General features: G+C 47.4%; 1 protein-coding gene across 2 annotated transcripts; it reads right to left on the bottom strand.

The window, feature by feature from the left end:
* Window positions 1–1,007: 1,007 nt before the first annotated feature.
* Window positions 1,008–12,243, bottom strand: ZNF623 (zinc finger protein 623). Of its 2 annotated transcripts, XM_077847565.1 has the most exons (3): window positions 12,145–12,224; window positions 6,922–6,972; window positions 1,008–4,828 (listed from the first exon to the last, which is right to left on the bottom strand). In XM_077847565.1, the coding sequence occupies exon 3, from the start codon at window positions 4,732–4,734 to the stop codon at window positions 3,238–3,240; it is 1,497 nt and encodes a 498-aa protein (XP_077703691.1). In that variant the 5' UTR covers window positions 4,735–4,828; window positions 6,922–6,972; window positions 12,145–12,224; the 3' UTR covers window positions 1,008–3,237. The 2 variants fall into 2 exon arrangements, with proteins under 2 accessions (XP_077703691.1, XP_077703690.1); XM_077847564.1 differs by lacking the exon at window positions 6,922–6,972 and having other exon boundaries at window positions 12,145–12,243.
* Window positions 12,244–16,810: the final 4,567 nt, after the last annotated feature.

Below are 16,810 nucleotides of genomic sequence, written 5' to 3'. Positions count from 1 at the left end.
ACCAGAGGGGCAACTGGGTGGCTCAGTGACTGAGCGTCTGCCTTTGGCTCAGATCATGATCCTGGAGTCCTGGGATTGAGTCCCACAACAGGTTCCCTGCATGGAGCCTGCTTCCCCCTCTGCCTGTCTTTGCCTCTGTGTAATTTAAAAATCTTTAAAAATGTATTTATAAAACCCCTAGAGATAGTCATTAAAACACCAGCAATTCTAAATGTTTATGTACCCAAAACGAGAGCTGCAAAATGCATAAAAGTTGACATTAAAGGAGGAAAAACTCCATTTTTTAAAAAATATTTATTCATGAAAGACACAGAGAGAGAGAGGCAGAGGGAGAAGCAGGTTCTGTGCAGGGAGCACAAAGTGGCACTTGATCCTGGACAGTGAAATCACACCCTGAGCCAAAGGCAGAGGCTCAACCAGTGAGCCACCCAGGGGCTCCTTAAACTCCACATTTATAATTGAGGAGTTCAACATTCTCTGTGATAGAAAAGTAGAAAGAAAATCAGGAAAGATACAGGAAACCTGAACAAAACCATCAGACAATGTGACCTAAGCGCCATGCATAGAATACTCACACCCAAACAACGGTGTAGCACAAAGGGAACATTTATCAAGATAAGCTACCATCTGGGCCATAAATCAAGTCCTGGATTTAAAAATGTTAGTATACAGAGTATGGTGTCCTATTATATAATGGAATTAAATTAGAAATCAGTAATAAAAATATCTGAAAATTGCCCCAAGTATTTGGAAATTAAACAGACTTCTACATACATAATAGTCAAAGAAAACATCACAAGAAACCAGAAAATACTTTTTCAGGGGCACCTGAGTGGCTCAGTTGGTTACGTGTCTGACTCCTGTTTTCAGCTCAGGTCATGTAAAATGGTACAACCACTATGGAGAATATTTTGGCAATTTATTATAGGTTAAAATCACGTTTATAATCCAAAAATTTAATTCCTAGGCATTAACCCAAGAGAAATAAAGAGGCATGTCCAAATACATATTTTTACACAAATTCTCATAGCAGTTTTATTCATAAGAGCCAAATCTGGAAACCAATTTCTATCAACACAGTGGATGAATAACAAAGGTTTGTCTGTACATCAGAACACTACTCAGCAGATACCCAAACACATAACTACTTGGCTGAGTCTTTAAAACATGCCAAAGCAAAAGCCAAGACACACAGAATTACATACTGTATGGGTCCATTTATGTGAGGCCCTACAAGCAACTCTAATCTACACGGACCCAAAGAGGGTACTTGGGACTAGGGTGAGATTAACTGGGAAGGGGCAAAAGGGAATATTATTGGGTGATAAGAATGTTATTTTTCTTTATCCAAATGGTGGTTACACAGATAAATGGTTTCTCAAAACTCTGTACACTTCAAATAGGTGTTTTACTGTATGGAAACTAGATGTCACTGACGTTGATCAAAATGGTCTGGTAATCTCTCTTCTGTATCATTTGAAGCATCTCTAGTAATGAGGAGTTTTCCAGATGTAGTACTGTATGCCCCTGTTTATCACTTACCCCCTGAAGGCTTCTAGTGTTGCTGCAATTTAAAAACGCAAAACATGCCCTCACAGGCAAAAAAAAAAAAAAAAAAAACTGGTACATGTCATTTCAAAACTGGTTGTTTTGGTTCATGTTCAGAGGAAAAAAAAATCAGATGCAGCAACTCAAATTTGTGTAGATTGTTATCTACTGTGAACTACATCTAAAAAGGTGTATGTTGCACCTCCTGGTATCTGCAGATTCCTCTCCCAGGTCATTCTCTTCTCTAGCTGCCACAGCTGTCTCTCAGTTCCAGTGTCACCTCTTCTGTGAAGCTGGCCCAGATCCTCCATACCAGATCAGTCCTGTTCTTACCTATGTTCCTATGCAATGTGGAACCTCTACTTCAGCACTTAACTCTGTGAGGTGATCTTTGTCTTCCCCATCAGACCCAATGATTCCATCTGTTTCTCACGGTTCAGCCCTGGTCCTTCCAGATCAATACATTTTCAGGTAAATGACAAAATGAGCCAGAAAACAGAGGAAGTGACCAGAAGAGATGAAGTCAATCACAGAACTGCTGAGACAGAAAACCTTGAGCGGCACACTGGGACTGGGTGCCCCTTAAGTGGCTTAGAACGATACATAAGCAACCAGGTGAAGACAACACTCCCCAAAAGCAAGTAGATGGTCATGGATGAGTTGTGAAGGCATAAATATGAGGTGTGCTAGTCTTCCACTGGGTTACTCGTTACAACTTCTAAGTTACATACAAGCAGAAGACTACAGGGCTGCAAGAGAAGATATTTCCAGTAAACCAGTAAATCATACTGTTACCAAACAACAAAATCCAAAAATTTAAATGATAGCAGTACAGAATGGACAAAGCAAAAGAGGTACCAATTACACATAGACTTGGGGTGTACTTTCTATTGCCTTGCACTGGATACCAGGGACACATAAACCAATCAGCTATGACCAGGTCCTTAAGAAATTAGTAGTGTAATAATGAAAGAGATAGTAGATAAAAACCTAATCTTTATATACCAAAGTAAGCACCGGAACAGAAGTGCTCACTAGCAACACAAGCACAGAGGAAGGGCAGCTGGCTGAGCCTGACATGATGCCTGAGATGGGTCCTGATTCATCATGAGGAGTTAACCAGGTGTGGAGTGTGGAGCAGAGGGCATTCAAACAAAGAGAAGGAGGCAGGTGCAACTTGGGTAAGTGGGAATGTCAAGCAGTTAGTGTTGCTGCAGCGCCAACCATGTGGCAGGTGGTTAAGCAGTGGGAGATGGAACTCCGGGAAGCAAAATGCCTTTGAGAGCGGGACTGGGAGCTGGGAAATTATCCTAAGGACAAGGGGAACCAATTTGTAGTTTTAAATAACAAACATCTTTCTCCAACCTGCCTTTTTGATAGGCCAAAATTTACCATGTGGCATTCTTAAGTACTAAGAATACATAGTTCAGCTTTAAAAAGCATTTTTAACTGGGGTGAATTGTAATTGTGCAATAACACGTAGAAACCTTCTTTGAGACCTAGCCACCCACCCCCAGCATTGTTCCAGCTCAAAGTCCGCTGTCCAGTCATGTGGCTCTCCTGACTTTACACATTCCTTGTGGAAGACAGTAGCCCAGTGCTGCTGTACAGCAGTGACAGCCCACTTCGAAAGCAGCCCTGTCTAGGATATTGGAAAACGCTGACACATCTCACTGAGTTGGAGAATAATTATTTTATGTTATCTGTATGCTCCCCCTGACTTGCAGACTTCTCACCCAAATGTATGGGAGTCTTACTCAAGGGAAGTCCCTCTTGGTGAACACCTTGATTATTTTTAAAGTTTGGGGTCGAGGTGAAATCTTTCCCATACTGACTACATTCATAGAGTTTCTCTTCAGTATGGATTTTCTGGTGTTGAAGAAAGTTTGACCTCTGAATAAAGCCTTTCCCACAGTAACTACACACATAGGGCTTTTCTCCAGTATGAATAATCTGATGTAGTAGCAGCTTGGAGCTCTGAATGAAAGCTTTTCCACAGTCCTTACATTCAAAGGGCCGATCCCCAGTGTGGATTTTCTGATGTTCAGTGAGATGGGCTTTCTGGAGAAAAGCTTTCCCACATTCCTTACATTCATACACTCTCTCTCCAGTGTGGATTTTCTGGTGTCGAATAAGGTACGAACTCAGAAAGAAAGCTTTCCCACATTCATTACATTCATAGAGTTTCTCTCCAGTGTGAATTCTCTGATGCTGGGTAAAGTTTGATGTTTGGCTGAAGCGCTTCCCACACTCATTGCACACATAAGGCCTTTCCCCAGTATGGATCCTCTGATGTTGAATAAGCTTTGAACTCCGAATAAAGGCTTTCCCACATTCGTTACATTCAAAGGGCCTCTCGCCAGTGTGAATCCTCTGATGTTCAATGAGGTCTGAGCGATGCCGGAAGGCCTTCCCACACTCCTTACATTCATACTGTTTCACTTCTGTGTGGATCTGATAATGTCGAATAAGGCTTGAGCTCCTAATGAAGGATTTTCCACACTCATTACACTCATAGGGTCTTTCTCCTGTGTGAATTCTCTGATGGCGAATAAGCAAAGAGCTCTGGCTGAAGCCTTTCCCACATTCCTTGCATTCAAAAGGCCTCTCTCGAGTGTGAACTCGCTGGTGCCGAACCAGGTCAGAGCTGTGATGGAAGGCTCTCCCACACTGCATGCATCGGAATGGCTTTCCTCCTGCATGTGCTCTCTGGTGCTCAGCGAGGTCTGCATAGTGAATGAAGTCCTTCCCACACATGTTGCACACATAGAGTCTTTCTCCAGTGTGAGCTCTCTGATGCTCAGCAAGATGGGAGCTCTGGCTGAAGCTTTTCCCACACTGCTCACATCTGTAATGTTTCTCCCCAGCATGAGAAATCTGATGTCTAACTAGATCAGAATTAAATGTGAAGCTTTTGCCACAAGTCTCACAATGGTGAGCTTCCCCTTCCACAAGATCTCTCTGGAGGAGGAGGAGGTTTGAGCTCAGAACGGGGCCTTCTCCTGATTTACTGCTCGCTCGAGCCGCATCTCCTGCTTGGATTTTCCAATGGGTAACGGTCACTCCCCTGAAACTGCCCTCCTGAGGGGAGCAGCTCCGCAGATTCTGCCTTTCTGGGTTTCCCAAAAGTCCCCCTAATCTGGGTTCAGGGAATGCCCCAGACTCAGAGGCAGGGGGCTCCATCATTGTGAGTGTTTCTGAAATGGTCTTAGGCAAATTTCCATCCTCAGAAATTCAGGCTCCAGAGTCACCTTCTTGTCACAAGTTCCTAGGTTAGAACCTGAAATAAAGGAGATTAAGATCATTTTTTCCCTTCATCAACAGACACGAATCTGCTGGAACAGGTTGGGGATAAAACACATCCAGAGTGTGGAGAGAGGAGCGTTTCCTCTGTCCAGTCTTTACCCCAGTATGCATCTCAGCCACCTACCTCACCCACTTCAGAAGGCTTCTCTGAGGCTCTACCTCAAACACCCACATCCAGGGAAAGAGTGGCTTGGTGGCAGATGGAGAGGGATGTGGCTTGGACTCTATTATAAAATTAACACATATTTCCAAAGAAACACAAATGTACTGCTCTTGCCACCTCTTCATTGTCCTCCTTCCCTTTTACCCAGCTTAGATCCCACGTTCTATGGTACTATGTTTATTTCTGGTTATATATTATAACCATCCTAACTAACTCCAGCCCTTCCTGTATCATCCCTGCATTGGAAAACCCCAAGTTGGGGTAAATTTCACTTGCTTCTGATTCTGTTTCTGCATCCATGCCAACTGTGCTCTACACTTACAACCCCTTGACTAATGGGGCCCTGAGAACTACCAGCAATCTCTATACTTTCCTTATTCTTCTACATGACCACCCTGCTTGTCTTCTCTTTTCAAATGTCCAACACTCCCTCCTTCCTCTCAGCGGATGCTCTTGCTTATCTCAATGAGAAGACAGAAGCAATGAGATGAGAATGTCGCTTTCTTCCTACCCCATCTACCAACCTATCTGTCCATAGCCAGGCCATGCCCTCCCTCCTTATACGGGTTACACTGCCCTTGATCTAATCTAAGGTGAACATCACCTGGGCACTAACACTCACCTCTCTCATCCACTCAACAGCACCAAACCTCTCTTGAACAAGTCTAAAGCTGGAATGTTCATAGTAGCACTATTCATAACCACCAAAATAAACAATAGAGGGATGGGCATATTGAAGAGTACTTCTACCAAGGAGTAACACATAGCAATGAAGAACCGCAACACACAAAAAGCAAAGATGAGTCTCGCAGATGTAGTGCCTCAGCAGGAGCTAGGCACAAAAGAGTTTACGTTGTATGATTCTGTTTACATCAAGTTAAAAAACAGACAAAAGCAATCCATCCATGGTGGAAGAACTGAAACACTGCTGTCCTTTAGGGAGAAGATAAGGACTGGTGGAGGGTGCAGGGTCACTAGGGTACTGGTTATCTACATGGCACTTTGAGCCACACTGGTGTGTCACTGTGGAAAAGCTTGTTTGGTCAGGGGTTATTTAACCTAACAACTGCTGGAGTGCTGGGCCCAGCTCTGCACCACACTGGGAACCACCTGCAGGCAGGACTCTGCCTCCCCACAAGGTCATGCCCCTCCCCCTGACGGCCCACTCTTGGCAGGATGACACACCACAAACACAGCAGCAAAAAACAGCACATGTGTCATCTTACAGCCAAATGTGACTGGGACCCCGTTCAGGGTCACAAAAGGTGTCAGCCAGGCTAAGGTCACATCTGGAAACCTGTTTCCAAACTCATTCAGATGTCAGTAAAAATCAGTTCCCTTCAACCATAGGACTGTCCCTGAGTCCTTGCCAGCTGTCAGTTAGAAGCTGCTCTTGGCTCCTAGGGACACTTCAGAGGGAGTGACTGGGTAACACATGCTCTGTGGTCCCAGCAGGGCATCCTTTCAACATACTTTTATGTGAGACATAACTGGCATAAAGTGCACATATCTTGATAAACTTGTGACATCTGTTTAACCATCACAGGCCAACACAGAACATTTCTGTCGCCAAAAAGGGTCTTCTTCCAAGGGCAACCACCTCTTTTATTATAGATGAATTCTGCTCATTAAAAAAAAATTTCAATTAGAGGCACAGGTTTCTGTGTCTGCTTTTTATTTATCACCTACCCATTTTTTAAAAAGATTATTTATTTGAGAGAAAAAGTGTGCATTGCACACACAGGAGGAGAAGCAGAGGGGGAAGGAGAAGGAGATTCCCAAACTCCATGTTGATCTCACAACCCTGAGATCAGGACTTGAGCCAAAACCAAGTCAGAGGCTTAACCGACTAAGTCGCCCAGGGGCCCCAATGTACCTACTTTTTGTTGAATTATAACACATACCATAAAATGCACCATCCTAAAGTGCTCAATCCAGCGTTTTTCCAAGTATTCCTAAGATTGCAAAACCATCATGATTATTTACTTCCAGAACATTTTCATCACTCCCCCAAATATATATCTGCTTAAACTCAGCATCCCACCTGTGAAAGTCCCCCATGCTGCAGGCACCAGCAGCTCATCCTTTTCGCTGATGCACAGCACACCACTGCATGAATACGTCATGATTTACTTTTCACGAACAACTAAGTTGTCTGTGGTTTGGGGTGTTGATTAAAGCTGCCTGAAACATTCCTGTACTTGTCTTTTGGTAGATGGGGGTCCTTGTTTCTGCTGGGTGTATACCTGCAAGTGACTGCCTTGCTTTAGCAGCCAGCTGGTGGGGATACTTTTGCAAATTCCACTGGGAACCAGTGCAGCTGTGGACAGTGATTCTTCCCCTTGAGTGCGTGTGTCCATACAGTCATTCTGCTTTAGGTGAGTGTTGGAGACAGCATCAGGGAGGCCAGGGCTTGTATGAGTTTAGAGTATGACTGTGTGAAACTGATGGGCACCTGGTGAAGAAAGCCACATCCCATCCAGGGGCCACAGGATGTGGGGCAGAATGGCCAGTGGGTAAACTGTGGCTGACTGAAGACTGCCCAGCATCTCTGCTCCCTCTGAGTGACAGAAACTCCACCTAACATTTGAGTGGGCACATGGCCACCTAGCCTAGAGCCCCCTGAAGTTAGGTGTGACTCTGTGACTGGGATCCAGCCAATGAGATGGGAATGTAATGGATCAATGTGCAGGGCCCTTATCTCCACACCGCCTCTCCCTCCCCATGGTGACACACTGACGAGGCAGAGCAGCCAGGCTCCCATATGGCCTTGAGGGCCAGAGCCAGCTAGTAGGCGAAGCAGACTGAGAAATCAAGTTTTTTGTCAGAAACGCTATTTTGAATCTCTGTTATAGCAATTTGAATAATGCTTAAGTAATGCTAACAGGCTGATTACTCAGGCCAATGCTCCCAGTGATGAGAAAGAAACTGAACCCACACACCAGTAACTAGCAGTAAGGACGAGGAACTGAGCACAAGTGTACTGCAGGCATTTCTGAGCGTATAAGATCTGCTTGCTAATTCATCTGCCAACACAACTTCCTGGAGCAGCGACACAGAACAGATAAGACCTGCCTCCTGGCATTCACTAGAATGGGTTTGTCTTTTTTTTTTTTTTTTTTTGAGTTAAAGGCTCAATAACTTGATTTTTTTAAAAAATCTTTCTCCTGCTTATAAATATTACCTTAGTTATTTTTATCAAGCTATAAGGTAAATTATGCCAATTGAGAAAACAGAGACAACAGTAAAACTGAAAAAACAAAAATAAAATGATCTTTTCCTCCACCACTAAGATTATCAGTGAACATTTTCTTCTGGTATATTTCCTGCACTCGTATTTTTATGAAATCAGGACTATACCACTCAGTTTTGCATCCTGTGTTACTTTTTGTATCTAATGCTCAGCAATTACAAACATAACATGCCCAATGTAAAAATATTTCAAATAATAAAGAAGTATAGACAATATAGACAAAATTTAGACAATGAGAATCCCCACCAATTCAACAGTTAGCTGTTTCCTCATATGTATTCATTTACACTTTGCTTGAACGAATACAATTATACACATACATTTACTTACATACACACAATTTTCAAAAACAAAAATGGGATCACAGTACACTCATCCATCTGCAACCTTTCCCCCATTTATAATATATCCTGGCATTCCTCAAGTTTACCCACACAGATGTTACCTGGTTCTCTGGACGCCCTCCCCATTTGTAGTCACTGACTCCCTATTCAGGTTAGACACTGGAAGGAACATCCCTGCACCTCTGGTGTCACGAGGAGGAATGTTCCCTGAGGAATGTTCTCTGCCCATTTACCTGACCCTTCCGCCTCCCCAGGGATGGAAGGCGACAGCAGAATGAAAAGTCTGGGCAAATCACAGGCAGACAGCACAGAGCCTCCTCAGAGGGGCGCTCACTCTCCACGTCTACACCCGCAGGCTCAGCGGGCAGGCCCCCGTGGGGCCGCAGCAACGCGTGCTTTGTGTGGGCAGGCGCCGGAGTTGGTTTGAGGCTCTGACCTAGCTTCTGCCCAGAAGTGAGGCAGCAGTTGGCCTGTGCGCCTCACTGCTTCGAAGCTGAGGAGGAGAAGGGGGTGCTAGTTATTAAGGACCCTCGAACCCCAGCAGGCACCGTGCTGAGCGACGGACCCCACGGTCTCTAGCACTCCTCTAAACCTCCTAAGGCGGGTGTTCACACCATTACTTACTCTACAGACGAAACAGAGGCTAAGAGAGACAGTTCCCCAAGGTCACTAGACTAGTGATTTGAACTAAGGTTCAAAGCCAGGTCTACCTCCAGTGCCCATTTCCCCATTGTGGAAGATTTTTTTTCCCTTTCCAAGTGTCACCTGTCACTTTTACAGGATCCTATGGGGTAAGTATTATAAAACTAAGCTGATAATTTAAGCCTTATTTTTCTTAATTTAAAAGGGGGTGGGATGCTGGGTTTTGTTTCGGAAATAATATCTTCTGATTTTTATGTTTAAAGGGCTGTTGAGAGGCACCTGGGTGGCTCAGTGGTGAGCGTCCACCTTTGGCTCAGGGTGTGATCCTGGGGTCCTGGGATCAAGTCCTGCATCAGGCTCCCTGAGGGAAGCCTGCTTCTCCCTCTACCTGTGACTTTGCCTCTTTCTCTGCGTCTCTCATGAATAAATACATAAAATCTTAATAGTAATAAATAATAATAAAAGGACTGTTGTACTCCCTGCAAACAAGTTTGCGTGCGTCTATAAGAAAACAGCTTAAAAGTTGTGTTTTGGGGCACCTGGTGGCTCAGTCAGTGCAGCGTTTGCCTTTGGCTCAGGTCACGATCCCAGTGTCCTGGGATTGAGCCCCACATTGGGCTTCTTGCTCAGGGGGAGCCTGCTGCTCCATCTCTCTCTGACTGCTGCTCCCCCTGCTTATGTTTTCTCTGTCAAGTAAATAAAAAAAATTTTTAAGTATTTTATTTATTTATTTATTTTTTAATCTTTATTTATTTATGATAGTCACAGAGAGAGAGAAAGAGATTGAGATTGAGAGGCAGACATAGGCAGAGGGAGAAGCAGGCTCCATGCACCGGGAGCCCGACGTGGGATTCAATCCCGGGTCTCCAGGATCGCGCCCTGGGCCAAAGGCAGGCGCCAAACCGCTGCGCCACCCAGGGATCCCTATTTTATTTATTTATTCATGAGAGACACACAGAGAGGCAGAGACAAAGCAGAGGGAGAAGCAGGCTCCATGCAGGGAGCCTGATGCGGCACTCGATCCCAGGACTCAGGATCACGTCCTGGACAAAGGCAGGCGCCCAAACGTTGAGCTACCCAGGTGTCCCCTAAATAAAATCTTAAAAAAAAAACCCCACAATGATGTGTCTTTTAACGAGTTTTCATAATTTCCTCCTAACTTTAGAGAGTTACAGCTTGCTTTGAATAACATTTATCTGAAAATCAGTTTCTGCTTAGCTGTTTTTGTTTTTTTTCTTTGGCGAATTCAAGCAAAATTAAACTGATACTCTTTCATTTAAAGAAGCCTAAAGTGAACAAAAGGAAATAAAAATACACCGCATTTGTGATCCCACAACATACTGAGCTACCATGGCCCACACCTTTCTCTTGTAACACCGAATTTGCTGGATGAAATATAACATGAAATTGTGTAAACACATAGTTGATGCTGAGAAAGTTGGGGCGATACTTGATGCTGGAAATGAAGTGCGATCTTAACCTGGAGTGGAACCCTGTGAGCTTTGGGATGGCAAGTGGTGGGGGGGGGAGTACCAAAAGCAGGCACTAGGAGCTTTTTCTTATGTGCACTGGTAACGGGATATACAGCTCTGGATGCACAGGTAGGTCCTGGTCACTGTCTGCGGCTTACGGCCTCGAGAAAAGCAGCAGGAAGGTTTCTGAGCTTCACGCTTGGGAATAACTAGAGCGAGGGGCACCTGGGTGAGACAGAACCCAGAGCTCCGGGAGAATCTGCACCTCTGTGCCCGCCCTGCCTCCGTCTTCAACCTGCGATCCTGCCACAGCGAGTGTGAAGGGAACTGAGAAGCTGGTGTGTGTTGGCCACTAGGCAGGGTATCTCGTTTCCCTTTTTCTCATGTTCTCACAATTATCCCGGTTCAGGGAGGTGACCTGCTTAAAGTCAAACCAGCTGCTGGGTGCTTCTCTTCCTCCCTGTCCCACCCCATGGCACTTTGGTTCCTGCTCTCAGGGCTCTAAGGATCTGGACGGCCTTCTCCTCTCCTGAGAAGTCCAGTGTCACCTGCCGGACCGAGGCCGCATGGAGACGCCTGACAGCTCCCTGAGCCGTTTCCGTGGCACTGCCCTGTTGGGTCCGCTATTCCCCGGACCACCCCTTCCTCTGGCTCATGAGGGCCTTCAGCTCTGGCTTCTGCCCACATCATCCCCAAAGCCCTTTCCAGGAGTCAGGAATCCATCGCCATCACTGCAGGAGAGGCTGGAGCGGGGTGTGCAGGCTCGTGAAAAACCACGGCGGGCGCTGCCCCTAAGTCCTCCGTCTCTGCCTCAAGGGAGCTACTGCGGTCACTGCTGGCGATCACACACTGTGGGGATGCTACGTCTCTAACAGGGTCAAAGGTTCCATCTCTGCGGACAGGGCGCAAGGTACCAGCTGAAGCCATCTCAGATCCTCGGTGGGCAAAAAGACACGTCGCTCGTCGGGCCCGGGCTCCGGGGAAGAGACGCGCTGCAGGGCGGTGAGGAGCCCGCGGCCCGCCTGCAAGCCGGCCTCCAGCCAACAGCCAGGGGACCGCAGGCCCGGGGCCCGACTGCGGCGGACGCAGCCCGGCAGGGCACGGGGGGGTGGGGGGGTGGGTGGGGGGCTGTCGGAAAGCGCCGGGCGACGCAGCCCGAGGTCTGAAGGAAGAGCCATGCCTCTGGCTCCCGCACCGCGCCCGCACCCGCACCCGCACGCGGGCATCGGGCTGGCTCTGCCCCTGCGCCCGCGCCACGGGCTCCAACCCGACCCCTCGGCCCGCGCCGTCGGGAGCGCTCCCCGGCTGCCGAGCCAGGAGGCGGGCCCGCAGCGGCCGGGGCCTCCAGGTGGAGGAGGTGCGGGCCGGGCCGCGCCCACGACCCCCGCCCGCCCGGGCCCGACACCAGCCACTCACCGGCACGCCCGCGGCGAAGCCACCGCCGCCGACAAAGCCCGCACCGCCGCCCGCACGCCGCGGCCGGAAGTCGGCCGAGGCCCCGCCCCGAGCGCTTCCGGGGCCACTCTAGGCGCCCGGCGCCGGTGGCCTCTCGGTGGTGCAGACTTCCGCCCGCGAGGCCCGCCCCTCGCGGCTGCGGCTGCGGTGCGGCCGGCCGGCCCCCCGAGGCCACGCTGTCGCCCTGGCGCTGGGGCGGGTCCTGGGGTGCAGGAGGGGCGCTCCTGCGTCCCGCCTGCAGGGGGCGCTCAGGGCCCTCCAGAGGCCCTGGACCCCTGGTCGCGGACGGAGATCTTTGGGAGGAGCTTGCGGAGCGCGGGGAGCCGTCTGCAGCAGCGCTCGTGGGGCACGTGCACCTGTCGTCTCCTCGTGCAGCTGGCCGTGTCCAGTCCCCCGCGTGAACTCGAACCATGCGGTCCCGTGCGTCTGCGCTGCTCTCTGCCCCCGCGGGAGCGAGCGCTGCTTGGTTTCGCAGTGTCCTGCCGCGGATGGTGCAGGAGAGCCGGTCAGGATGCGGCCGGCCTCCCAGGTCCCGGCGGCGATGCCCAGAGACGGGATCAAACGTGCACGTTGTGGTTTAGCACGTTGCCTGTTCGACTTTGCGGTGACCGCCGTGACTTACACTCCCTCTCCGCGGCTGATAGAATTGGCCTCCCCACCTCTTCACCCACACTTAGAGCCTGACTTTCTGAATTTTGCCAATCCAAGGGGGGAAAGGCAGTAGCCTGGTTCTTATCAAATTCAGGGAGATGTGATTTAGAAACAAACGCAGTTGGTTTTTAATAAATACGTGTGATAAGTAGCTTTGCCTGATGTATCCTCCTGGGTGAGCTCCCCAGTCCAGACGGAACATCACCATCCTCCCCAAGCGGTGCCCTGGGCTCCTCCCGAGCCCTCCAGCTGCTCCACTGAGCACCTCTGCTTCCTAATCAGGCCAAACCTCCATGTTTATTAGTCACTTGCTCTTCTTAAGTCGGCCTGAAATGACCTTGGCTCCCTTTTCCACTGGCTGGTTGTCTTTCCTTGTGATCTGATGCAGGTTTTTTAGTCTGGATACAAATCGTTTGCCAGTTATGTATGTTGCAAATGTCTTGCCTTTATCTGCTCACGAGTTACCCGCGTCCTACGCACCCTCCACTACTGCTGGGAATTCAGGCCTGACTTTCCCTTTGTGACATGTGCTCTGTTCCTCCCTGCGTCTCAGGACCCTGACGATGCTGTCTTTTCTCTGAGAGGCTTAACATTTTTACTCTCAATGCTTATAGGTCTTGCAACCATCTGGAATATACCTCTGGATACATGAGATGTTGGAATCTGGATACAATGAGCCAATATCTCCATGAAATGAGTTAAACAACTACCATTTCACACACTGCCTTGTCGTAGAAAAGTGTCTGGAGAAGCACTGGGTTGAAAACAAATGAGTGTTGCAGCAATAGTGAGTGGAGGTCTGTGTGGGTGAACTATGAAGTGCTGGGTCGTGATATATAGGGAGTTACACACAATGCGATTACACATATCAGGTGTGGTCCACAGGGGAGGACTGCAAAGAAACACCCACACATCCTTATTTAAGACTTAGGGGCAGGGATCCCTGGGTGGCGCAGCGGTTTGGCGCCTGCCTTTGGCCCAGGGCGTGATCCTGGAGACCCGGGATCGAATCCCACGTCGGGCTCCCGGTGCACGGAGCCTGCTTCTCCCTCTGCCTGTGTCTCTGAGCCTCTCTCTCTCTCTCTCTGTGACTATCATGAATAAATAAATAAAAAAAAAAAAAAAAAAAAAAAAAAAGACTTAGGGGCAGCCTGGATGGCTCAGTGGTTTAGTGCCACCTTCAGCCCAGGGTGTGATCTTGGAGACCCAGGATCAAGTCCCATGTCGGGTTTCCTGCATGGAGCCTGCTTCTCCCTGGCCTGTGTCTGTGCCTCTCAATCTCTGTGTCTCTCATAAATAAATAAAATCTTAAAAAAAAAAAAAAAAAAGACTTAGGCTCCTGGCTGGCATAGTCGCCAGAGTATGGGCCTTGATCTTGGTAATGAGTTCTAGCTCCACATTGGTGGTAGTGAGTATTTAAAATAAAAAAGCCGGGCGGGCGCGGGATCCCTGGGTGGCTCAGTGGTGAGTGTCTGCCTTCCGCCTAGGGCGTGATCCTGGAGCCCCGGGATCGAGTCTCACATCTGGCTCCTGACATGGAGCCTGCTTCTCCCTCTGCCTGTGTCTCTGCCTCTCTCTCTCTCTGTGTCTCTCATGAATAAATAAATAAAATATTTTTTAAAAAAAGAAAGTCTTAGAAATAGGATGCTGTTGAAACTAAGGAGTCAGAACAAAGCTGGACCTCTCCCAGCCTTCGGCACAGGCCTGGGGCTGCAGCCATAGAGCAGGGCTGCTCAGTGGGAGCCCGGGCTCCTGGCGGAGAACAGGGAGGCTGCCTGGCAAGGAGCAGAGGCATCAGATCTGCAGGCCTCAAGAGGTGCACCGCCACCCAGCACGGGCCCCTGGCAATCTGTGTGTGCTTCATCTCAAGCCTACCAAAAAATTGCTGGGGTTGCATGGTTTCTCTTACACGCCTGCCTCCTGGGAAGGACTCTGGAGAGGGTGCCCAGGGATCTGTCACTGTGGGAGGCCACCTACCTTTACCCACCAGGCTCCTGCGAGAGTTAACACATGTGAACCCCTGGAGAGAGACTAGCTCTCTGATGCTTGAACTTGGTTGCAGAGAGCTGTTGCCATAAGAACTTAGTGCCAGATGACAAATGCAGCCCAGGGGGACCAGCTCTCTGAGAAGCACCCTCTGCTTTGCTGCTGGCTGTCTGCCCCCTCCCTGGATTGCACATTGGCCCTCAACCGCACACCTGGGTTGTGATGACTATTAGCCCAGTCAGAGCAAGGACAAAATCTAACTGAAGTTGAGGAAGGACAATATTCACAAGGGATGAGGTGCTGGCAGCGTGGGAGGACTCACAAGGAGCTGTTATAATCAGCTGTGTGAAAGGGGCCTTGGGGCCTGAGGATGAATTCCTAACCCTCTTTGCCCTCAGCACTGCAGGGAAAGCTTCATGGAGGAGGAAGCCTCTTACAGATTCCTGAGGGAAAGGAGGACTGCCTCTCTTAAAACATGGGCAAGATCTGTATGCTTCTAATTACAAAATGCTGATGAAAGATCTAAGAAGACCTAAATAAATGGAGACACATACCACGTTCATGGATTGGAAAATTCAAAAAAAAATAAAAAATAAAAAATAAATATAAATAAAAAAAGGAAGATTCAGTAAAGTTCTCCCAAGCAAAATTAAAAGAGAGAGAGAGACACACACACACACCAAGAAACAGACTCTTAATTATAGAGAACACACTGATGGTTACCAGTGGGGACGTGAGTTGGGGGATGGGGAAAATAGGGGATGGGGATTAAGGAGTGCACTTATCCTGATGAAAAGAAAAAGTCAGTTCTCCCAAAATCAATCTAAAAGTTTAATGCAATTCATATCCAACTCCCAGAAGAAATTTTAGTAGACACAGGTAAACTTACTCTTAAATTTATATGGACAGGACAGGCCCCAGAGTAGCTAAAAATAATACACACATACATACATAATAAATAAATCTTGGAAAAAGAGAATGAGAGAGAGGATCATTGTACCTGATATTAAGACCTACTGTATTGCTACTGTAATCCAGACAGTGTGACACTGGTGAAGGGGTAGATACCTAGATCTGTGGAGCAGAATACAGAGCCCGTGTCTGACTGATTTTTGACAAAGCTACAGAAGCAATTCATTCGAGTTAATAATAATGATGTATTGATACTGGTTCAACATTTACAAAAAAGAAAAAAGAAAAATAGCTAAGCTTGGATTTTTTTGTTAGACTTTTATCAATATTATTAATAACCAACATTCCATCTCAAATCTGTGGATAGTGCAAATTCAAGAGTAACTTCATTTTCCACTTAAGACCATGATTTGCTGTTTGAGAATCTTCCAATATCCAAATTAAATCTACTTTCTTCAAAGCACTTAGTTAGCATTCCCATCACGTGTCCAAGGCTGGTTTTAAGATAGATGTGATGTGTTTTTCCAAGATGTTTCATCTCTGGGCAGATCCAGAAAATACTGTATTTGATCTTTTATTTGTTCTAGAGAATGTCATCATGACCAGCACAATTGAAGTCAGGTCTCCCTGTGACATGATACGTAGCACAAAAAAATGCTTCTGGATTTTGGCCAAAACCTCTGGCTTGTTCACTTTTATCCTCTCCAAACTCTTCAGCACCAGTATCATCTTCTTGCCCTCAATAATACTTTAAATCAATGCCTAAAATTGTATGTTACTTTTTCCCAGTTCTTTCCGTAAGTCAAATGCATATTTCATCTAGACCTACAGATATACAAACCCAAGAGAATATGACTTAATGTTGCAATATATTCCTCAGCTTCCATTGCAAATACTACATTAATTCCTGAGTACTCCCGGAATCGCAGATTGGAACAGGAAGAAAAGCAAGAAGGATCCGATCCATTAATTTATCTTTTTCCTAACTAAGTGCCTCCACCACTCAACCTCCCCTTGCACAACCCACAGACTTGCGTGGTCTTTAAAAAGCTCTATTAAGGGAATGAAAAGACAAGCT

The sequence above is a fragment of the Canis aureus genome, chromosome 14 (assembly GCF_053574225.1).
Source record: "Canis aureus isolate CA01 chromosome 14, VMU_Caureus_v.1.0, whole genome shotgun sequence".
Classification (NCBI taxonomy): domain Eukaryota; kingdom Metazoa; phylum Chordata; class Mammalia; order Carnivora; family Canidae; genus Canis; species Canis aureus.
The sequence above is the reverse complement of the archived record's forward strand: the minus strand, read 5'-3'. Positions and strand labels throughout refer to the sequence as shown.

Bases quoted from the DNA above. Each gene is read 5' to 3' on its own strand.
- ZNF623 (XM_077847564.1), bottom strand. From the start codon at position 4,734: ATGATGGAGCCCCCTGCCTCTGAGTCTGGGGCATTCCCTGAACCCAGA.